Here is a 25,002-nt window from a genome sequence, read left to right on the forward strand (position 1 = left end):
GAACAAAAATGAAAACACAACAACCCAAAACCTATGGGACACTGTAAAAGCAGTGTTAAGGGGAAAGTTCATAGCAATACAGGCATACCTCAAGAAACAAGACAAATATAATTACTTTTAATATATTGATTTGTCTTATAACTTCCGGAGAAGGCAATCGCACCCCACTCCAGTACTCTTGCCTGGAAAATCCCATGGACGGAGGAGCATGGTGGGCTGCAGTCCATGGGGTCTCGAAGAGTTGGACGCGACTGAGCGACTTCACTTGCACTTTTCACTTTTATGCACTGGAGAAGGAAATGGCAACCCACTCCATTGTTCTTGCCTGGAGAATCCCAGGGATGAGGGAGCCTGGTGGGCTGCCATCTGTGGGGTCGCACAGAGTCAGACACGACTGAAGTGACTTAACAGCAGCAGCTTATAACCTCGATGAACTGACTTATTAATTCTAGCAGATTTTTGGTAAATTTCTTTGGATTTTAATGTACAATATCATGTCATCTGGAATAGAAATGATTTTCCTTATTTCTTTCTAATCTGGAGATTTTTAATTTATTTTCCTTATCTGGTTGCCCTGAATAGAACCTCTAGTACAATGTTGAACTTGGGAGGAATCTGTTCAGAGTTTCACCATTAAGTATAATCTTTGCTATGTGTGTTTTTTTCCCCTTATTGAGCTGAGGACATTCTCTTCTGTTCATTGTTTTTAATCCATTATTCTATCAGTATGGCATATTATATAAATTTGTTTTTGTTCAGTGAACAATCCTTGCATTCCTGGATACAGCCCACTTAATTTGATTTACTGGATTTGATTTGCTAATATTTTGTTGAAGATTTTTGCATTTATATTGATAAGAAATAGTAGTCTGTAGTTTTTTTGTGATGCCTTTGTCTGGTTTTGGTATTGGTGTAATACTGGTTTCATAGAATAAATTGAGATATGTTTCTACCTCTTTATTTTTAGAAGAGTTGGTGAAGCATTGGTATCAGTTTTCTTTCAGTGGCTGATAAAATTCACCAGTGAAGCTATATTGGCCTTGACATTTCTTTGATTATTAATTCAGTCTCTTAACTCATTATAGATCTATTCAGGTTTTCTATTTCTTCTTGAGTCAACTTCAATCATTTATGTTTTTCTAGGAACTTATCCATTTCATCTAGATTATTCCATTTGTTGGCATATAATTATTGACAGTAATCCCTTACATTCCCTTCTTTATTTTTGTAATGTCAGTAGTAACGTTCCTCTTTTCATTTCTGATTTTAGGAATTTAAATCTTCTTTTTTTCTTGAATAGTCTAGCTTAAAAGTTGTCAGTTTTATTGATCTTTTCAAAGAACCAACTGTTGATTTTTCTCTGTTGCTTATCTATTCTGTATTCCATTTATTTCTGCCTTTTGTCTTTTGATTGGAATATTTAATTTATTTACATTAAAGTACTTTCTGATTAGGGCTTCCCTTGTGGCTCAGCTGGTAAAGAATCTGCCCACAATGTGAGAGATGCTGGGTTTGATCCTTAGGTTGGGAAGATCCCCTGGAGAAGGGAAAGGCATTCTAGTGTTCTGGCCTGTAGAATTCCATGGACTGGATAGTCCATGGGGTTGCAAAGAGTCGGACACAGCTGAGTGACTTCTCTTCACTTCACTTTCTGATTAAGTTGGCATTACATTGGAGTTAAATCTGCCATTTTACTACAGTAAGTCCCCTACATATGAACATTCAAATTGTGAGCTTTCAAAGATGCAAACGTGCATTTGCATATCCAGTCATGTAAGTTAGTTAACATGTCTGGGATACATTGTCACCTGCATGCGTTGTCTAGAAGCGATGGTGCTTTTGTGTACTTCACTGTATAGAGTACAGTAAGCACAGTAGTACAGTATCTTTATCTGCTTACTCGATGCCAGCCCCTGTGTGCCAGCTGTTGTACTGTATTACTGTAAGATTAAAAATGCTTTGTTTTATTTTTGTCTTTGTTTTTTATGTCTTATTTGTGTGAAAGTATTATAAACCTATTACAATATAGTAATATATAGCTGATTGTGTTATTTGGGTATCTGCACCTTGTTGCACTTAATATATATAAATATATATTATGTAAAAATGTATTTATATATATTATATATGTTTTTTAACCTATGTAGTTACCTCTACCAGCGATCTTTGGTTTTTCAAGTGAGTTTGACTTACTGCCTAGTGTACTTTCATTTAAGCCTGAAGGATTCTTCTTAGTATTTCTAGTAGGGCAGGTCTGCTAGCAAAGGAGTCTTTCAGATTTTATTTTTGTAGGAGTGTCATCATTTCTCCTCTGTTTTTTGAAAAATAGTTTTGCAGCACATAGAATACTTGATTGACAATCTTTTCCTTTTTTAGCATTTTGACAGTATGATCCAACTGCCTTCTGGTTTCCATGGTTTCGGATTAGGAATCAACTGCTTATCGTACTGAAGAGTCTTTGTATATGTGGAATGACTTTTCTCTTTTGACTATCAGAATTCTATCTTTGTTCTTGACTTTTGATACACTGAGTCTGATGTGCTTATGTTTGGATTTCTCTGTTTATTCTACTTTGAGCCTGTTGAGCTTCTTGGATATACAAATTAATTTATATTAATTTGCTTTCATCAGACTTTGAAAGTTCTTCAGCCATTATTTCTTCACATATTCTTTCTGCCTCTTTCTTTCTCTCATTCCTTCTGGCTGTCCTATTATGTGTATTTTTGATGGTGTCCCACTCATCTCTGAGGCTACATTCATTTTTTGTCATTCCTTATTCTTTGTGATTCTCAGACAAGATAATCTCAATAGACCTAATGTTAAGTTAGCTGTCTTTTTCTTCATCCAGTTCATTCTGCAAAGGAACCTCTCTAGTGAATTTTTTGTTTTACTCATTATATTTATATCTCTAGAATTTCTAGTTGGTCTTTAAGTAATTTTTATCTGTTCATATTCTCTGTACAGTAAGATGCTCACATACTTTATTTCTTTAGGTGTGATTTCTATTAGTTCTTTGAACATATGTATAATTGCTTATTTGTGTCTTCATTTAGTATGTCCAATGTCTGGACATCCTCAGGGAGTTTCTATTGGCTTCTTTTTCACCCTGTGTCATGGCCAAACTTTTCTGTTTCTTTATGTATCTTGTAATTTTTTGTTGAAAACTGGGCATTTTAATTAAAATGTGGCCAATCTGAAAACCAGATTTTACCCCTCCTCAGAGCTTATTATTGCTTCTATTGTCATTGCTGCTGCTGATGGGATTTATTTAGTTAGTTTCCTGAACAAATTCTGTAAAGTTATATTCTTTATCATGCATGGCCACGAGGTCTGTATACAAAAGCTTAGTTATCTGCTAATGATTGGACAGTGATTTCTTTAAATGCCTGGAATCAATCATTTTATTGAGCCTTTGCCAGGTGGCTCTGTGTTTGCATGTTGGGGAATGCCTTCAGCATTCCATCAGGCAGTTTTTATGTTCACTATCAGTTTATCTGGATCTCTAAAGCCAAAGAGTACATCATGAGTAATGCTGGACTGGATGAAGCACAAGCTGGAATCAAGATTGCCAGAAGAAATATCAATAACTTCACATATGCAGATGACACCAACCTTATGGCAGAAAGCAAAGAAGAACTAAAGAGCCTCTTGAAAGTTAAAGAGGAGAGTGAAAAAGCTGGCTTTAAACTCAACATTCAAAAAAAGAAGGTCATGGCATCCAGTCCCATCTCTTCATGGCAAATAGATGGGGAAACAATGGAAACAGTGACGGACTTTATTTTCTTGAGCTCCAAAATCTCTATAGATGGTGAGTGCAGCTGTGAAATTAAAAGATGCTTGCTCCTTGGGAGAAAAGCTATGACCAACCTAGACAGCATATTTAAAAGCATAGACATTACTTTGCCAACAAAGGTCCATCTAGTCAAAGCTATGGCTTTTCCAGTAGTCATGTATGGATGTGAGAGTTGAACCAAAAGAAACCTGAATGAACACCGAAGAATTGATGCTTTTGAACTGTGGTGTTGGAGAAGACTCTTGAGAGTCCCTTGGACAGCAAGGAGATCTGACCAGTCCATCCTAAAGGAAATCAGTCCTGAATATTCATTGGAAGGACCGATGCTGAAGCTGAAACTCCAGTACTTTGGCCACCTGATGTGAAGAACTGACTCATTGGAAAAGACCCTGATGCTGGGAAAGATTGAAGGTGGGAGGAGAAGGGGATGACAAGAATGAGATGGTTGGATGGCATCACCGACTCGATGGACATGGAGTTTGAGTGAACTCGGAGAGTTGGTGATGGACAAGGTAGCCTGGTGTGCTGCAGTCCATGGGGTCACAGAGTCGGACATGACTGAGCAACTGAACTGGACTGAACTGAGGCTACCTTGGTTGTGAGACTGTTGGCTTTAATGGGCAACATGAAGCTGAGGTTATGGGGATGGGGATAAGCCAAGTTACAATGCCACAAAACTCACTCTTTTATGGAAAAGATTTAGTTGTTTTTTCTCAAATAAACACTTGTCATACTATTGGTTTCTGCAGTTCTGCAGAGGTTAATTTTGACAGATTTTGTCAAGTTCTTTGCTTTGTGGAGGGGCATGTTTTCCAAGATCTTGACTCAGATATTCTTGAAGTGTTTCTCATGCCCAGTTATTTTTTACTGAGTTATTTGCAGTGCTAACTAATTCTGCAATTCCAATCCCATTCACATTGGAGTCAATCTGCATAGCTTCTCCTAGAGTGAGCAGTGTGCAACCTGTTGTTATTAATAGTTTGCTGGGTTTTTCTTATTAACTTGTTGGAGTTTTTAAAATACTCTTGTGAGTAGTCCTTTGTCATTCCTGTATATTGCAAAACTTCTGCCAGTCTGTGGCTATTTTTTTCCCCCTCTCTTTGTAGTGCTTTAATGAGGTTCTTACTTTTAAAAGATTTTGAATGTATTGATATTTTTCTTTATGATTTATGCTTTTTTGTTTTTCTTTAGTAGTATTTTCCTTTACCCCTAGGTTATCTAGATACTCGTCTGTAACTTGGTACTTTTGCAGTTATATTTTCCACCTGGAATTTGATTTATATGTAATAGGATTTAGGGGTTCACTTTCACCTTGTTCTGTATGGATATTCCACTGCAGCAGCCCTGTTTATTCAAACATCAGTTTTTACCTTACTGGTTTGCTGGGTCGATGCTGCCTATTATATATCAGTTTTGGTGTATGCAGAGGTCTCTTGCTGAACTCTATTTTTCTCTTTTGCTCAGTTTTTCTTAACTTAAAGGGTTCCCAGGTGATTGACTGGTAAAGAATCTGCTTGTCAATTCAGGAGACGTGGGTTTGATCCCTGGGTGGAGAAGATCCCCTGGAGAAGGAAATGGCAACCCACTCCAGTATTCTTGCCTGAGAAATCTCATGGACAGAGGTTGGTGGGCTATAGTCTGTAGAGTCACAAGACCTTAGCAACTAAACAACAACCCCAGTAGCACCTTGTTCTTTAGGAGATGTCTTGACTGTTCTGAGGCTTTGCTTTTCTATTAAATTTATAGCTCAAATAAGGGAGAAATGACATCTTCAAGTATTGATTCTTCCAAATGATGAACATGATAATTTACCTATTTATATAGGTTCTTCACTCTTTTACAACAATTTCAACATTTTCCCCATATAAATTTTGTACATTTTGAATTAGATTTTTGTTCCTGGGCTCTTCATATTTTTAAGTTGTTGAAAAACGGTTATAAAAAATTAAAACTCTTAACTGTGGCAGGTCTTTAGAGACACAATTTCTTTTTTGTGACCCTACATATATATATTATATACCGATTTTGTGTCCAGCAAACTTACTAAACTCATTTATTCTCATAATTTATCTGCAAGTTTTATTGAGTTGTCCATATAAACAATTATGTGATTTATTAGGGATAGCAGGTTTTTTCCTTGCCATTCCCCCTGTCTTTGTTTTTTTTGTTTATATTTTTTTTTATTAACTATGTTGACAGTGGTATCACAACCAGTGAAAAGAAGCAGTGATAGTGGGACATAGTATCTTGTTTCTGATGTAAAGGAAATACTTTCAGCCTTTTACTGTTAAGTATAATGTCTTTTATAGGTTTTATACAGCAAGATTTTATCAGGTTAATGAAGTTCATTTCCACTCCTAGTTTTATAAGAATTTAGTTAGTTTTTTATCATGAATGGATGTTGGATCTTATCATTCTGATAAAAAGTCTTGTTCATTAAATTTTTAAAAATTAAACTTTATTTTTCTCTTTTCTTTAGCAAAGAAGTTTGTGATCCTGATATTGGTGGCCAGATCATAATGTGTCCTCAGTGTGATAAAGAGTGTCCATTCTGGTCACTCAATGTTACTTGCGAGTCCTCAAAGGTATTTTTTTCAAACATTTACAAGTAATGAAAGCTTTTTTTGCCTTCTAATAATTTTAGTACAACATAGTGCTTAAATTTTTTTCCTCTTGAGGAATTTAGAAAGGTAATTTTCAGCTAAGCCTTCATTTGCAAAGATAGGTATAAAATACGTGTGTTATTCCTTGTTTATAAATAATACATTGAAATTAAAAGCCTTATCAATAATCTCCTGAAAGGTCAGTGAAGAACTGTGGAATTGAAACTGCTTGAGTGTTTCAAGTAATCAAAGCAGATTTCTCAAACCTGGCTTATCTCATAAATACTTTTTAATAGGTTTACTGTTATAAGTATTTTCCTTAATTCAAGTGAATGGAAACCTGAAATCTGTACTTGTTTTTCCACTTTGAAAGTATGCTGAAACTCTCCTTGGATTTTTAAAGACTTTGCCGATCAGATTTAGACTGTATTTATAAAAATGCATAAGAAAGGTTTTGTCTTCAAATGGTAACAGATATTCACTTTGTCTCTAAACATTCCTACCAAACACATCTGGTTCCCCTTACACATGCAGATAGATGGTCTTGAGCTATATGACTACTTAAAATCCAGGAGGTTTAGCAAAGGCATTGAGACTGGAGGGAGCTTCCTGAAAGGCATGCCAGAAAGGCTAGACAGGAAGAAAGATGGTTGGCTTGCTTCAGAAGGTTTTCCTGATAACTTTGACCTTCATAGAATTCTTCCCTGTCTTGATCTCTCTGTCCCCTCACTCTGCTCTGAAAGTTTAGGAATATTTCTATGATCTCAGAATATTCTGATCTGCTCCATGTAAGTCTTACTTTAACTGAATACATAGCTAATATAGTGATGCTACTTTATAGTTTAGACTTCACGAACTTATACTCATACCTGTAATATCACTTGATGCACAAAACAGTGCTGTGAGGCAGGCAGAACGAGTGTTGCCTCTATTTTACAGATTAGAACACTGAATCTGCGGGATTAAATAATTTGCTCAACCACCCGCCTAGTGACAGACAAGCCAGAAAACGACAACACATCTGCCTTCCTTGCTATTACCGTGTTCCTCACTGGCTGACTGTAGGAGCACGTACTTCACTCTTGAATCGAACTCAGTTAGAAAAATTGCTCCACCACTTAATTAAGAGGATCTCAGGATCTTGTCAGCACATGTATTTTTATACTTTATGAGTTAAATTAGATTTCATCGCCCACTCCCCTTCAACCAACACAAGTTCTAGACTATAAATACCCATCATAGGTCACTCAAAGTGAAAGACTTGGAGGTCGTAAGAGAGAAGCTGCCTTCCAGTACTGTTGACTCATAAAGGGCCTTAGTGTGTATCCCCAGGCCACAGGATTTAAGGCAAGTGCTGGGGATAAGACCAGAGGCAAACTGTACTCCACAGAGTACAAATGGAAATACCATTTTCCTTACGAAATTTTCACACTCTCATGTTTTGGGGAAAAAGAGTGAATCATTCTCCTCCAGTTTCAAAAAAAATCCTTTGAGTCTTTTCAGAGTGATTTACAAAGGGAGCAAAGTGTATAAAAGAATATAAGTAAAAGAATGAAATGAAAAAATAAGGTAAAAAAGGAAAAAAGAGAAGCACCTTTCCTGTTTGTTGGTTAATTCAATCATTTCTTCATTTATACATTTTATAGTCATTTCTTTCCTTTTGGAAAGTGATGGAATATTCACTAGATATGTATGCCAGAATTATTAATAAATTAGAAATAGATCATCAGGATCAAGGAAATGAAGAAACAGTTATGGAAATAATCAGGATTGATACTGGTTTTGTGACTGAGCATTAAATAAAGTTCTTAGCTTTTTAGCTGGCAAGATAAAGAGGAAATATGATTAAGTTATAATGTTTAGGTCTTTGAAATGCATTGTTACATAATTTTGATTTTGTTCCTTTGCAGGAAGAAAGCATAGCAAATTGTCACTTTTCTAGATTCTAACTTTTCCAGATTTCTATCCTCCACTTAAAATCATCATGCCCGCATGTACAGCTCTCTCTGCCTTCCTGCTCCACATGACTAAAGCAGTGTCCTGACTCGGGGCCCCTGTTGGCACAGCCAGCTTTCCCTCTCTGCCATCCTGCCAAACAAGCTAAGCTAAGCTTCTTACCAAGAAAACTCTTTGCTTATCTCCCCCTTTACTTCCTGTTTCCATGTTGTTTCTGGGGCATGTAGAGCAGAGAGGCCAACCATCCTATACTTTCAGTTCCTCAATTCTTACCCATATGGCAAAAATGGTAACTTCCTCCAAGCCACCTAACTCTCTCTCATAGGAGTGCAAGGCACATCTTGCTTTGTAAGATGTCTTGAGCTCGGCAGCTGCGGTGAGCTTGGCTTTAGCAGTACACTTGCCTTTTCTTGCTGCTCCTTTCCCTCCCACTCCTCTGGTATTGACAGATGTGCTTTCAGTGGCTTTTTGTCAGCATAATAGCATTTTCTCTTTCTGGAATGGGAGGGTAGAGGCATCAGGGCAAATAGGGAGGTATCACATAGAGAGAGGTTTGCACTGATTCCTAGAAGAGAAGTAACACTGGACAGAATCTTCAATAATAACATTATAACACGCAGAACTGTATTTCATAGGACTTTTCCTCTAATAATTTTTCAGTAAACGATAAGACATGACATTAAAAGAGAGCTTGAAAAAGATAGTTCAAGATAGTCAAAGCTAAAAGATTTGAAATCTGTGTTCTGTGTAATCCCAGGACTAGAGTAGGTGGGGAGCACTGTTCCCCAGATTGATCACTCATTTGTTAATTCTGTCTTCCTTGAGCTGGATTTTTGAGAGGAGTAACTGAATGACAGTTTGGGACTATTCTTTCTGCTCAGGAAATATATGTGTGATTGAGGGGCATCTACATGATTTGGAAAAGGATATATAAGAAGATGGGTGGAGAAGGAAACGGCAACCCACTCCAGTATTCATGCCTGGAAAATCCCATGGACCGAGGGGCCTGGTGGGCTACAATCCATGGGGTCGCAAAGAGTCAGACACGACTGAGCGACTTCTGTGTTTTTGAAGCTCAAAGGGATATGGGCCACTGAAAAGGATATAAACCAGGGCAGAATTTCTTAAAGAAGTAACAGATTAGTTAGTTACCACATCAAGATAAATGGAATCGAGAGAGAGATGCTACCAAGAGAGCTGGGCAGTACTGCTTAAATAATGCTCAAGAGTTTCTATTCTTAAATTGTTTCCTTTTGAGAGAAGATGAGCAGCACTGGGCCCACTCACCTCTGCCTTTTTTTGTTCCCCACTTTGGTTATGTGTTGTTACTTTCGGAATTGCACTTTTTTCACCTTGTCATAGTAGCTGCCCAAGTGTGTTTTTATAAACATGGGGTTCTAGAGCTCTGGCTTCCTGGGGCAGAGGAAAGAAAGAAATGCGTGTTGTACAAAATAAGTACGTTCATATGTTTAATAAAATAGTTCTATTATTGAAAAAAAAAAGAAGATGGGTAGGTGGATATGATTTTACAAAAATAACCTTAACTTATATTTTATTTAGGTGGAAGTTTATTCATTTTGCATCAGTATAAGGGCAACCCAGAAAGAACTTTTAAAAAGTCAAGTTCTTTATTTAGAAGCAGCTTTGAATTTTCTTTTGCACTGAAGAGTTTGCTTTTATTTATTTTTAGCCTATAGCTTCCTTTACTAGCATGTCTTCTTTACTTTTCACAAGCTCTTTCATAAAGTTGATATTGTGTTTGCCACTTTTTCTACTAATTTTATAGACCTTTTTAGGAGATATAAAAATGCTCACTGATGAAAAATTGGTAGCTAATTGGAAAATTTTTCAGGAATTAATAGAGGGAGACAATTAGCAAAAATTTGAAAGTTAGTAAGCTAGTAAATAGAGTATGTAGTGTATTCATTCGTGATCATTGTACCCTTTGTAATGTCAGCAAAAGCACTTTTGCATCTTTATCCTGATGAAAGCTTCTGTCAGCCATGATAGAAAAGTCATCATTGGATTTAAGGAAAACAAGCTCTGGAGGAGAGCCATCTTAAAGTAAACGCCAGTTTTGTGCTTCTCTTAACAAGAAAACCAGGAATTCGGGAACTTGCCCTCTGACCAGAGTGGGATGATAAGATGCAAATCATAAATCTCAAAGTTGTTTGGAGTTCATTGTACTCTTCGGGCCATTCTGTTTCCTCGAATTCACTCTGATCATCCATAAAAAGAGGCTGTTATTCAAAAGTATGTTAGAGGCTTTCAGCAAAATGGAATCTTAACAGCTGTGCTTATTTCTTTATCAAGACACAGAAAGATTCCTTTGGAAAATGTAGTCTGGTAAAAGCTATGTGCTTTCAGGAGAATGAGAAATCTCATCTGTAAGTATGTAGTAGATATGGTGATTGTCAAACTAGGCAACAGATTTAAAAGAAATTTCCAGACTGTAAGATATACAAAGCAGTGCATATTTGATGAATTCTAGTAGGTGAAGAACATAATTCATGTAAATGTCATTATTGTATTTTACAGAAATTGTGCATCTTTGACAGTTTTGGAACCCTAGTCTTTGCAGTATTTATGGGGGTGTGGGGTAAGTTATATATATATATATTTTTTTTTTTTTTTTCAGTTTCCTTTTGCCTCTTAACTGAAATCAAACAAACAAAAACCCTAAAATCACATAAGTACTGAACTTAACATCTTTATACTGTTTTATATAAAGAGACTATGAAAACAACCCACTTTTAGTCTCTTGGATTGCCCAAGCTTCAGCTCCCCTGGAACTCCACATTTATAATTCTTAGGGCCATTGTATCAATTACGGCATAAAAAAACTACCTCAAAATGTAGTGGCTTAAAACCCACATGTATTATTTCTCATGGTTCTCGTGTCAGATGGGAAATTCACCAAGCAGGGTTGGTGTACAGGGCTCAACTGGGCCACCTTGTCTTGGTCTGCATGGTTTCTCAACCTCCAGGAGCTGGACCAGCATTCTTCACATGGTAGTTCAGGGTTCCAAAGAGAAGCAGGAAAGGAAAAGTACACATCAGGCATTTTTTAAGCCTACGTTTGCATCTAGTTTGCAAATGTTCCATCAACCAAAGCATGTCATGGTCAACCCAACAACAATGTGAAGAGATGGGAGGACAGCTTAAGGGCTTAGATAATACAGGGAGGCATGGTTCACTGGCAGCTGTTGTTGTAACAGCATCCCTAGCTGTGATCCAACCTAATTTTCATGGGATTGGGATTCAGGAAGAGCAGCAACGTGGGGATTCCAGGTAAGCTTTCTTGTTTATATACTTCTGTATGAGTAACTAGATAATGAATACATGCTGCTACTCTTATCATAATAACATTCTGTTTAATAAATAGGACAGATGTGATCCTTAAGAATATAATTTGTATATAGAAGCTTTAACACTATATATTATTTATCTTAAAGAGCATCATTAATGTAATGAGGCAATTATCATCTTATACAGACTTTGACATGTTTAATTGATGTGAATGTTCTACCATAGGAGAAAAAAATGTTCATTTTCGAAGATAAATGCATTTCCAATTTCATTGTGTGAGTCTGGGATAAAACAGTTCAGGGTATAGATAGGTGGGGGAGGAAACAGAACCAAGTTTCTTATTTTGGAGAAGACAGCCTGTCAACGCATGCTACTTACATACAGACACCATTGTTTATAGGTGTCCCTGGCGGTATTTCTCTTTTGCAGTGGTTGTGCCTATGAAAGGTCCCCAAATGAATCACAAAACAGGCAGGCCAATTACTTTGGACACTTTTAAGAGATATTAGTTGCCACTCCTGCATAAAGTAAACTGTAAGATAGCCAAATATACCTAGTAAGTCACATTGTCATTCAGACATTTAGCATGTTTTGGCTGGAGACCAAACAGTAGCTAATATTTGCCACATGGAAGAATAAAGATCAAGTTCATATATTAAGATTCTCTGTACTCCTTCACTGTGAAATACACCTTTCATTTTTTTCATCCTTGTAAGAGGGTGAGTGCTGAACATGTGGGCAGGGGCAGTTGTAACTAAACTGCCCAAACCTCAGTCTCAACACTAATTCATAATCTATAAAATTCAAACACATCTATTGAACTCCGTATATTAATAGAGCTTATAGCCCTAATTAAAAGAGACTTCTTAAATGAAGCAAAAATTACTAACTTTGACACAAAAGAAAAGCTTCAAATTTCCTAACCAGCTCTGCTTTCTGTGATCATTAAACTACACCATGTTTATAGAAGCAACAGGCATATTGAGCTGCTGATTTTATTTCATCAGATTTTAGAATGCAGAAAACATTTCAGCCCTGCTCACGGCACCATATGTGTATCTTTAAGGATATGTGTGTGTATGATGAAGTTTTTATTTTAAATGCCTTATTGCTTTTCTTGTTACCTCTGCCTGATGAGAACTACTGCTGGGAACCTCATTACGGAAAGCCTGCAATTGCAAAACTGAAGTTTTTCATATCACCATCATCATATTCCTGTACCATCTCTTGTGCCCAGATGTATATTGCAGAGTATTTTTATTCTCCCTGGAAACTATAAAAGTTGAAAAGAGAAAACCTTGTATAATAAATTTCGCATAAATCATGTACTTCTTTGAAAAATATCCCCCCTTTTAGGCCAAGCCAGTCCATCTGCTCCTACTGACTCCTAGAGTGCTAAACACCAACTACTCCCGGTGGAAGTAGAGGTTCTGAAAGCCTTCTCCCCTCCCCATTCCTTGTCGTTTCTTACCTACTTCTCTTTGATGCTCCCCACCAGCCTCTTGGCTGGCTGCATGACTGCCATTTTTAATTTTCACCTTTGAGTTCTAGGGTGGGCCTAGTGATTCCTAGAAAAACTCAGACACCTAGCTCATAAGAAGGGGGATTTCAGGAAGCAGTCACCCTAACTAGCTTCACTTGGAGATCAGAAAGTGACTATTAACAACTGTTCGTTTCAGGTCTCTGCTTCTGTGGCTGCATCCACACTAGCAAAATGATGCAACTGCTGTACCACCTCTGTCTCCATTCAGCTGCATCTGATGTTGGTGACACACAGGTGCATCTGATGGGCATTTGAAAAACCACATCTGGAATCCTAGCTGCAGGAGAGTCTGGAGATGTATTTTTTTTTAGAATTACAATGTTTAAAATGTATTCAAATATAGTTGACTTACAACATCGTGTTAATTTCTGCTGTACAGCACGGTTACTCAATTATACACACACAGGAATTCTTCATATATTTTCCATTATGGCTTATCACAGTATATTGAATATAGTTCCCTGTACAATACAGTATGACCTTGTTATTTATCCCAAGAAATGTATCTTCAGCCTTGTAGTCTTTCAGTTAGGAAGTAGGAATCTAGGCTAAGCAAACTCGTCTGCCTTTGTGAGTGATTACAGAAGTCTGAATAGTTTCAAGACCCAATAAAACCTGCCAGGCCTTTAGCAGCAAACTGTTAAAGCAACCAGAACGATCCCAGCTACAGAGTGGGCCTTGTCCTTAGACATTGCTGGATACAACCACCTACACTGTGTATTGGAATCTTCCATCAGATGGATATTTTCTTTAGCTGTATAATATCCTGATTAAGAGGACCAGCTGGTTTTGGTTCCCATGGTCCTAGGCAGCCTTCTCTCTCTTCTTATTCTATGTTCATTCTATGTTCTTATGAAACGTAGTCTATGTTTCATACTCTGTGTTCATTGTCTTATTCTGTGTCTCTCTCAGTCAGCTAGAGCTGCCTGGAACATGGTTTGCCAGAGAATGTGAGTGCCGTGCGCCCCTCTGGAGTCCAACCAGTTGTTTTATTGCAGGAAGAGAGAGTACAAAAGATAGAGAACAGGAAATTCCTGTCTGGCATCATGCAGTCACCCCAGACCCCCGTGCTGTCACTCTGGGACATGCAGCCCTGTGAGCAAGCAGCCACGTGGCCCAGGACGCTCCAAGCATTGAGTGGTTATACTGGGCTATGGAGTCTGTCATAGACCCTGCTGAGTTCTCAGCTCTATGACACAAGGAACTAAGAAACTCCCACCCATTCCTGCAGCCCTCCAAGGTTTCGAGGATTTGCTGCCCACTCACTATTTTTCCGGAGAAGGCAATGGCACCCCACTCCGGTACTCTTGCCTGGAAAATCCCATGGACGGAGGAGCCTGGTAGGCTGCAGCCCATGGGGTCGCTAGAAGTCGGACATGACTGAGCGACTTCACTTTCATTTTTCATTTTCATGCCTTGGAGAAGGAAATGGCAACCCACTCCAGTATTCTTGCCTGGAGAATCCCAGGGATGGGGGAGCCTGGTGGGCTGCCATCTATGGGGTCGCACGGAGTCGGACACAACTGAAGTGACTTAGCAGCAGCAGCAGCAGCATTATTTTTCATCAGGCCATTTCTGGCTTGCACAGAAGTCCTATCACTTCCCACTCAGAATGTGTCAACTTCAGAATTTGGTAAAAAGCATCCATTTTATGTTCAAGTTCGGGGAGGAAGGGGAAGGGTATCCAGTGTCCTTTCCTTATAGCAACTGATTAAATTGCTTCTCTTGCTTTTTGTGAGAAGAGAAGTTTTCATAACTCATCTCCTGCTAATACTGTTGCTAGATTGTTACTGAGCAAATGAATGGCTGTTACGCTCCCATTCTAAAGATGAGGAAAATGACACTCAGGCAGATGCAGCAAATTACTAGAGGCCCCAAAGACAAAGAGTGACAATCACAGAATCAGAGCTCTGTAGGTACTTTGGTTGTCGTCAGCCCTTAAATCAGTGACAAAATGCAGGGAATAGTAATAAAGTTGTAACAGACTTTTAAAAGGATATGGAAGTATTTATTTGATATAATTGCACTATCTTATCTGGGGATCTGAGAAATGGGCTAGAAAAGAATGGTTCTACAACCTTGGTCCTACCTCACCTATGCAGGTATGGACCCTTCTTTCTGGATCAGGAGTAAGGAAGCCCAGCCTCACGAGATCAGTCCTGTTCATTTTATCCACCTGCTTGTGGGTGCCAAAACACAGTAGGGCTTTCATGTCCTGCATCACAGATTTTTTTCAAATAGTTATGCTTGAAGATTTAAATTCGTGAAAGTAAGCTGCTCTTTCAAATGAAGTGAAAAGTAATTTTCTTTACTTAGAAGAAGAAGAAAATAAGAAAATAAGAATTTTCTTCCTTGAAAATCAACAAAAATTTCAAAAATAGTTGTATTTCTCATATTTCAATTAAAGTGACAAAATTTAGAGAGATTCCATAAACACAGGGAAAGTATCCAAAGTGGCTTTAGAGAGCTTTTTCCAGGCTAGCCTTATAAGGAGGCTGTTAAAGGAAAGATACCATCTTCTCACCCACCCACAGTCCCTTTCTTGGGGTTGGAAAGGGCCAGCATGTCCCCTGGTGAGTGGTCCTGGGTCAAGTGAACCATGGGACAGGATGGTACATGTGATATTTTCTGTCTCTCTCCTGAATAACTCCCAGCACTCAAAGGGCCGGAGCCACCACAACCTCACCATCAACAGTTGCATCCTCCTCTCAGCTCCTCCAGGCTCTCAAGATGGGCAGAGCAGAGAGTGGCAGACAGTGGTCGTTCAGGCATAGCAGGGAGCGGCTGGAGCGAGCTTGGTCCGCCAAGTAGACGATTACATCCTTGAGCTGTCCCAGGCAGCGGCCGTCCTCCGCTTTTTGGAATGACTTCCCACAGTACATTCATTTAGCTAATACTTACCCAGTGCCTGCTGTTTGCTAGTGTTTCAGCCATGGGCAAAACCAAATCCCTGCCCTCATGGACATCGTAAATGATAAATGCAGGAGCAAACAAAGGTCAGGATGTGTGAGTGCTATCCATTGTGACATGCACAAGTGGAGATCAGTGTAGGGAATAAAGTGTGTGCCTTTTTTGCAGAGTGTACACTCGCTCTGGACTGATATCATAGCTGCAGAGGGGAAGACAGAGTGGAAAGAACTTCATGCGTGGAAGGTTCAATGTTGGCAATAGAATTCTCAAATTAAAAAGTATGGGTCTTCTGTTAGATAAGGTGTGTGGTCATATGAGCCCAGGGGTCTTTAGTAAGTGGGTGGTGGTTCTGCTTCATGTGCAGCCCGAGGAGAGTTGGCTCATTCCCCAAAGCTGGGGTCTCTTTTTGGAGTATCTGCGTGTGAGGCGAGCATGGGTCAGATGGGGAGCAGGGCCAGTCAGTCACAGCTTAGTCCACAGTTAGCTGGTGCCCTCAAGGCTTTCATCCCATGGATACTTCATTCCCCCCAGATGGGGGAAAAGTGCGAATGGCTGGGCAGGTTCTCAGTGGTGGAGGCATCGCTCTCTGTACGGAACACTCACCACTGTGGATCCCTTGCCCTGACTTGTCTGACCCAGATGAGGCTGTAGAGTAGCTGAGCTGTGGTACCACGCTTCTGTTTCAGCAAAGTGGTCTGTTTTTGAAGGTTCTGGTCAAGGAGTCACAAATGCTGCCTTACCCATAAATGAGGAACAAACTCTTTCATTCTGGGAAGGGCATGTAGAAGGAGAAGGGCCTGTCCTGAAAGCAGGAGCCACTCTGGGGACTGGTTGAAATCTTTCTAGCTTCCCAACCACATAGATGATTAGTGGCCTCCCCCACTAACTTTGTGCTCTTTGCCTCCATTGACAGCAGCATCTGTGGGAAAAAGCCAGGCTGCCACCCATATATGCTTGTGAACATGAGGTAATCACAGGAGTGGCATCATGAGGGTTAGTGTACCCACAGAGGCAGTGTTGGGACAGAGGGCAGTTACTAGCTCTATGTCCTGGAGGAGGAGAATGAGACACTGGGCAGCAAGCAGGGATGACATCTCAGCAGAGTGGGTGCTGGAACAGAGCCAGCAGGAGGCGGGTTATGGAGCAGGCAGCCTGGGCAGTTAGGCTCATTTGTAAGAAGGGCTTGGGCTCTGAAGCCAAGCATGCCTTGCTTCAATACCTGACTCCTTATCTCAGGCAAGTATTTGAAGTTTTCTGTGCCTCTGTTTCCTGATGTCCAAAATGGGGGTGTAATAGCAGTTACCTCAGAGGGTCATGAGGGTCTTTATAAATGTTAGGTCATTTAGCTCAGGACAGCCTGTAAGCTCGTTCCTTTTCCCCCCATTTTCCATAGAGGAAAGCAGTAGCTCAGGCTGTGGAAGCATTGTAACCGGTAGTCAAACATCCAGTGATTGTCACAACCAGAATTCAGACTTGATGCCAATGTCCAGATTATCTCTACTCTCACTCACTGTTGTTGGAACATCAGTGAAGTCAGAACAAACACTGCCGGGAGGTGGGTGTTTTGAGCATTTCCGTTGTCCTTGCCATCAAGAAGCATTGCGTTCACCTTCCTCATGGCGCATCCCAAGGTTTCCCCCGCATGTCCAACTGCCCGTGGCAGGGTCTGCAGGATTTCAAGACAGCCTCTGCCCTCTACCCAAAGGCTCCCTGTTCTCTGCAGGTTGATTCTTAACCCTGACTGCCCCGTCGAGCTTTCCAAAGACAAAAAATAATGCCAGACCGAAAAAATCAGAACTTTGAGGGTGGTGCCCAGGCTCAAAACATTTTAAGAGCTCTCAGTGCTTCTCCTGCAGCCAGGGTGAGAACTGCCCCTCCATAGTCCATGCAGAGCTCGTCCACTCTTGCCCCAGTTACTGCTGGAAACAGGACAAATTCTCTGCTCGGTCTGGGTCTTTCCCCTGAATTGTGGACTTTTATCCGCCTACCAGACATCTCTCTTGGGGCCCACGGGCAGCTGGTCAGAACCGAATCAGTTGTCTTCTCTCTCAGACTTGCTCCTTTTCCTGCCCTTCTTATTTCAGGAAACTAGAATTCAGAACACTAACAAAGCCAGAAACATGGCAAGCATCCTTGATCTTCCCCTTTCATCACACCTGCATCCAATCTGTCTGCCTGCTAAGATGCCATCTTCTCTCACCTCCTAGCTGAAGCATCCTGCCCTTGGGTCTAGCTGCCTCTACTCCTTCTTGACCGCCTTTGATGTCTCATCCATCTTTAAGGCACACAGAGTCCTTTGTGATATTCCCCTGCCATCTGTCCACCTGGCAGCCCCACCCATCTCACCACACTCTGGGCTCAGTTCTGGACTATTTGAACTTCCTGGAAAGTAGTGCTCCTGTGTCTCTTTAGCATCTTGCCTTTGCACACACAGCTCCCTGGGGGAAATGGCCTTGACATTCTACCTTCACCTGATCAGCTCTGTGGCATCTCAGAACTCACCCCAGAGGCCCTCTTCTCCGGGACAGCCTTGTTATCAATACATTGTGACTCTGTGCCCAGACCACCCAGCACTTAACTAGATCACAGCCCTCTTAAAAGTCCACTGTAAGGAGCACTTCACTGTCATTCCTATACACTTAGAAGCTCCTTGAAGCAGACACCGTATCTTTTTTTCTCTTTATTCTCAGTACTCAGTAGAGACTCAGAAATATTTGTGGGTGTAACTGGTTATTTCAGAATTTCTGTGTAGAAAGGGCTAATGGGTAACAGTCTGATTGGAAGAAGTGCCTAGGGGATTTACCCTGAAACCATATTTTCAATGAACACTTAGTATTGTTTCTGTCTAGTATTTGAAGTGGCAAGTCTTGAAAAATAATAAAGATTTCTAAAAAGTATTTTACTCATACTTTATACAAATTTGAAAAATATATTTCCATATTTAAGAATATTATTTTAATTGGGGTGACTTGGGCGGTAGAAAATAAAGATTTGGGGACCACTAAAGCATTCTCATCCCCCAGGCCCTTTAGAGGGAATGAGGGCGACGGATGCAAGGGGAAGCAAACTAAAAGATGGACCATGGACTGCTTTGAATTATTATAGTTGCCTGTGTTTTTTATTGGCAGTAATGTGCTAGTAGCAGATGCTTTAGTGGTAGACATGATCACATTCCTTCTGACCATCACACTACTACCCTCCCCATGATATAGCCTGGTTTCACAAGTTGGATAAATTATCAACATTTTCCTTAAAAAACAAACATTTAGCTCACTTTTCTCTTTTAAGTATTAGTGTCATCTATAATTAAAATCGGATTTTATTGACCATGTACAAAAGTGTTGTGAGTAATTACTATTATTCAGTACAGATTTCTGAAGCATCACTGATCCTTGAAGAGCCGCATGATGCTTTTCTTTCTCTTTGTTAGTAACCTTGTTTTTGGAGTTTTGGAAGCGGCGCCAGGCAGAACTTGAGTACGAATGGGACACTGTTGAGTTGCAGCAGGAAGAGCAAGCCCGACCAGAATACGAGGCACGGTGTACTCACGTGGTGATAAATGAGATCACTCAGGTAAATAGGATGTCATCTACGTGCAATTCAATCTATATATTACTGGGGTTCTCAAACTTGGTTGCACACTGGAATCACCGAGGAGCTTATAAAATGTTGATGCCCAGCTTCCGTCTATGTACACTCATGATGCATTCTGGGACAAAATTTTTTTTAAAGCTTCTTTGGTGATTTTTAATGTACAGCCAAAGTGAAGGAGCACTGTTCAGAATAGTGGACACAGGAGACAACTGTGGTCCTTTCTTTCTTAATAACAGTAAAATGAAAAATATATAAACTCTGAAAGAAATGTATAAAAGATGTATTGATTTGTATCTTTCCATACCAGTAAAAAAAAAAAAAATAGACACATTGATTTTCATAGTTGATTCTCAGTTTTTCACATGTACCTTCATTGTTACAGCCCTCTCTCTTTTTTTTTTTTTTTTTTTTGAGCCTTTATTGAATTTGATACAATATTGCTTCTGTTTCATGTTTTCGTTTTTTAGCCACAAGACATGTAGGATCTTTGCTCCTTGACCAGGGATTGAACCCACACAGCCGGTATTGGAAGGCAAAGTCTTAACCACTGGACTGCCAGGGTAGTCCCTACAGCTCACTTTTCATCAGACTAGCTGTCTTGCACTAAGCCTCAGCCACTGCTCCCCCTTCCGGATGGAATGTGCACAGAGCAGTGTGACTCTTATCCTAAAATCAGAGAGTGGATGAAAAGGGGAAACATTTGTTGAGATCCCGCTATATTCAGGCCCCATATTAGGCATTTTGTATAACTAGAAAGGTAAACATGCTGCGTTTATGGTTGCTGCAGAATTTAAAAATAAGACTCTCTATCTCTTTGTATAAACATTTCAAAGTCAGTGAAAGATGATTTTTTAAAATCATCTGCATTATTGCTTCTTTCCATCAACATAGAAAATTTAGAGCCGATTGTATTTGCAGTCATCAGTATAAGGACAGTAGGTTTTGAATACGAATAACTCTTGGAAAGAAAATGCTTTTTACCAAGAGCATCGGAAAATGTCTCCAGCTATAGACTTATAAATTGAATCACAGATTTACAGAATGTTGGCACTAAAAGGGTCTGGAGAGAGCAGTTCAACCCCCTCATTTTATAAATGGGAAAAAAGTGAGGTTCAGTTACCCAACAGAAGGTGACAGTTGTCTTTTATAATGTAACAGGCTTCAAATAATTTCCATTGTGAATAGTTCTCTTGTTTACAATGAAAGACGGGGGTCAAAGCATGTGTTTGTGAAAGATTGTACATTCAGAAAAGAAGGCTGAAACTTAGACAAAATCAGATGTGCATAATGTTTTTGAGTACTGAAAAACAAACGGCTATGTTATTGGCAACGTCTGAAAAATACTGAGGAAAAGATATTTTGGAAATTTAAACCTACCCATTTTAAATGTAAAATTGCCAGCTAATAAGTTAAATTTCCATTGTAGCATTGCTTGGTAAAAAATTGAAGATGAAGGTTCATTTTTTCCCTTCTTATTCCTCACTTGGCTTTTATTGCAAACACATCCTCCATTGTATAGAGAGGCCAGCAGTGTTATGGTGAGGCCCTGGGGATAAAACGTATGGAATTCGTATCCAAACGCAACAACCTACTAGCTGAGTGATATTGGAAATTTGTTAACTTCTCTGTGCCATAGTTTGGCCAGCTGTAAAACAGAAATACGAGAGTTGTTTCCTCATATGATTGTGGTAAGCTGATGGAGTTAAGGAATAGAACCTACTTGGAATAACACCTGGAACAAAGGAAATGCCATGTATATGTTTGCAGCTATGATCACATGGTTGATTGGGTCTCTAAAAACAATCTCAGTATATTCATATAAACTATAAAATAGAAATGCTAAAAACTCAAGAGTTACACTTTATGAATACAGAAGTTCAGTCAGGAAACTTACAGTGGATAGCTGGCACTTGCAGGCATCTGCGAAACTTCCTGTCCTGCGCGGGCTCTTTGATATCACTGCATTCACTTCTGAAACCTGAGACAAGCTCAGGAATAGCGTTGTCGACACCCAGACCGTTGAGCTCAGATCATAGCAGTTAAACAGTATGTTATTCACACTTGCCTTTTCAGAAACTGTTAGTAAAATAAACACTGCACTGGTTTTGTTGTGTGTATGTTTGAAATTGTTAACCAAAAAAAAAAAAAAACCATGCAATTTTGAATAAGGAGGCTGAGTTTAAAACCTGATTTTAAAAAAAAATTAAGCCTAGGCTTTTGAGACCGTGTGTTTTTTAAGAGCACCCAAGAATGCATTTTTCCTGGAAGTCAAATGTTAATTTTGTATCATTGCTGTTTATAGAGGCTGGGATAAGTTAATGATTTTATCTTTATTTTTTTTAATTTATTTATTTTAATTGGAAGCTAATTACTTTACAATATTGTATTGGTTTTGCCATACATCAACATGAATTTGCCACGGGTGTACATGTGTTCCCCATCCTGAACCCCCCTCCTGCCTCCCTCCCCATACCATCCCTCTGGGTCATCCCAGTGCACCAGCCCCAAGCATCCAGTATCGTGCATCGAACCTGGACTGGCGATTCGTGTCACATATGATATTATACATGTTTCAATGCCATTCTCCCAAATCATCCCACCCTCTCCCTCTCCCATAGAGTCCAAAAGACTGTTCTATACATCTGTGTCTCTTTTGCTGTCTTGCATACAGGGTTATCGTTACCATCTTTCTAAATTCCATATATATGCATTAGTATACTGTATTGGTGTTTTTCTTTCTGGCTTACTTCACTCTGTATAATCAGCTCCGGTTTCATCCACCTCATTAGAACTGATTCAAATGTATTCTTTTTAATGGCTGAGTAATACTCCATTGTGTATATGTACCACCACTTTCTTATCCATTCATCTGCTGATGGACATCTAGGTTGCTTCCATGTCCTGGCTATTATAAACAGTGCTGCGATGAACATTGGGGTCCACGTGTCTCTTTCAATTCTGGTTTCCTCAGTGTGTGTGCCCAGCAGTGGGATTGCTGGGTCATAAGGCAGTTCTATTTCCAGTTTTTTAAGGAATCTCCACACTCACTGTGTGTGTGTATATGTTTGTATGTGTATGTATGTGTGTTTATCAACTTTAAATGTACAATATGATAAATTTTGAAACATATACATATACAGCAAGGTAACCACCACCACAAACATAAACATAGAGCAATTCTTTTATGCCAAGTGTCCCCTTGTATATTAATAATTTTGGATTCTAGATCCTCCCTGAAATCCTCACCTTGACAAGCACTGATCCATTTTTTCCTATAGCCATAGGAAAAAGTGATTTTTCCTATAGTCTTGTTTTTTGTGGAATTTTTATATAAATGAAAATGACTAGGATATAGTCTTCTATGTCTAGTTTCTTTTAATTATCACAATCCTTGTGAGATTCACCCAAACTGTTTGGTGTATTCTTAGTTCTCCTTTTACTAAGTAACTTATCATTACATACATATACTACAATTTGTTTATCCTTTGAATAGATTGATGATGGGCAATTGGGATTCTTCTAGTTTGTGTTATTATGAATAAATTTCTGTGAACATTTACATACAAAAAATTAAACCTAGGATACAGCAAACCAATTAGGAGAAAAATCATTTTGTTGAAATCCTTGATTGACTTGTTTTTCTTTTTTAATTAGGAAGAAGAGCGTGTTCCCTTTACCACATGGGGAAAGTGTATACGTGTAACCCTCTGTGCCAGCGCTGTCTTTTTCTGGGTAAGAGTCTGCAACAGGTTTTTTTCAGTATCTAATTTTAAATTTGAGAAAACTGAAAAGTCGAGCTGGAAACTGTGCCGTCTCATAAAAAAGATTGATTCCAGAGAACAATTAAGCCACCACATGGAGTGTCTCTCAAGGTTTCACAGTAATTCCCGCTACGCATGGCTCTTCCAGCTTTTTTTTTACCTTTATTCTTTAAGTCAGATCCATGGTTCAGGTTTTCCAGTTTCTAATAGAGAGACCAGATGGGAGGCATCAAGTATTCTAAAATTTTCCAAGAGTAGCCTTAATATAAAGATAATAGGAACTATCAAAAATAAAACTTTTAAAGACATGAAATCTTAAATGATTCTAGATAAAAAGACAGTGCTTCTAAAATATCAGAACTTAAAGTAATTTTGTGTTTATTATTAATAAAATCATATTGTTGCTGTTCAGTCACTAAGTTGTGTCTGACTCTGTGACCCCATGGACTGCACCACACCAGGCTTCCCTGTCCTTCACTATCTCCCAGAGTTGCTCAAACTCCTGTCCATTGAGTCAATGATGCCATCCAACCATCTCATCCTCTGTCGCCCTCTTCTCCTACCCTCAGTCTTTCTCAGTATTAGGATCTTTCCCAATGAGTCAACTCTTCCCATCAGGTGGCCAAAGTATTGGAGATTCTGCTTCAGCATCAGTCCTTCCAATGAATATTCAGGGTTGATTTCCTTCAGGATTGACTGGTTTGATCTCCTTGAAGTCCAAGGGACTCTCAAGAGTCTTCTCCAGCACCACAGTTCGAAAGCATCAGTTTTATGGCCTTCTTTATGGTCCACCTCTCACATTCATACATGACTACTGGAGAAACCATATCTGTAACTATATGGACCTCTGTTGGCAGTGTAATGTCTCTGCTTTTTAAATATGCTGTCTAGGTTTATCATAGCTTTTCTTCCAAGGAGTGAGTATCTTTTAATTTCATGGCTGCAGTCACTCTCTGCAGTGATTTTAGAGCCCAAGAAAATTAAATCTGTCACAGTTTCCACATTTCCCCATCTATTTGCCACGAAGTGATGGGACCAGATGCCATGATCTCAGTTTTATGAATGTTGAGTTTTAAGCTAGCTTTTTCACTCTCCTCTTTCACCTTCATCAAGAGGCTCTTTAGCTCTTTGCTTTCTGCCATCAGAGGGGTATCATCTGCATATCTGAGGTTGTTGCTGTTTCTCCTGGCAGTCTTGATTCCAGCTTGTGATTCATCCAGCCCAGCATTTTGCATGATGTACTCTGCATATAAGTTAAATAAGTAGAAGAACAATATATAGCCTTGATGTACTCCTTTCCCAATTTTGAATCATTCTGTGGTTCCATGTCCAGATCTAACTGTTGCTTCTTGACCTGCAAATAGGTTTCTCAGGAGACAGGTAAGGTGGTGTGGTATTCTCATCTCTTTAAGAATTTTCCACAGTTTATTGTGATCCACATAGTCAAAGGCTTTAGCCTACTCAGTTAAGCAAAAGTAGATGTTTTTCTGGAATTCTCTTGACTTTTTCTATGATCCAGTGGATGTTGGCAAT

At 39.3% G+C, this 25,002-nt stretch overlaps 1 protein-coding gene across 5 annotated transcripts in view; it reads left to right on the plus strand.

Annotated features, from left to right (window-relative positions):
• ANO6 (anoctamin 6) overlaps nt 1-25,002 on the plus strand; it is a 233,180-nt gene that overhangs the window by 172,987 nt on the left and 35,191 nt on the right. For 4 of the 5 annotated variants that reach the window (XM_044941665.2, XM_025284022.3, XM_025284024.3 and 1 more), the window contains 5 exons: nt 6,273-6,378; nt 10,891-10,951; nt 17,508-17,669; nt 19,545-19,687; nt 23,363-23,440. In XM_044941665.2, coding sequence (XP_044797600.2) covers nt 6,273-6,378; nt 10,891-10,951; nt 17,508-17,669; nt 19,545-19,687; nt 23,363-23,440 — 550 coding nt within the window. The remainder of the gene's footprint in view (nt 1-6,272; nt 6,379-10,890; nt 10,952-17,507; nt 17,670-19,544; nt 19,688-23,362; nt 23,441-25,002) is intronic. The other variant, XM_006073712.4, reaches the window with a different exon arrangement.

This window comes from Bubalus bubalis, chromosome 4 (genome assembly GCF_019923935.1).
Source record: "Bubalus bubalis isolate 160015118507 breed Murrah chromosome 4, NDDB_SH_1, whole genome shotgun sequence".
In the NCBI taxonomy this organism is placed as follows: domain Eukaryota; kingdom Metazoa; phylum Chordata; class Mammalia; order Artiodactyla; family Bovidae; genus Bubalus; species Bubalus bubalis.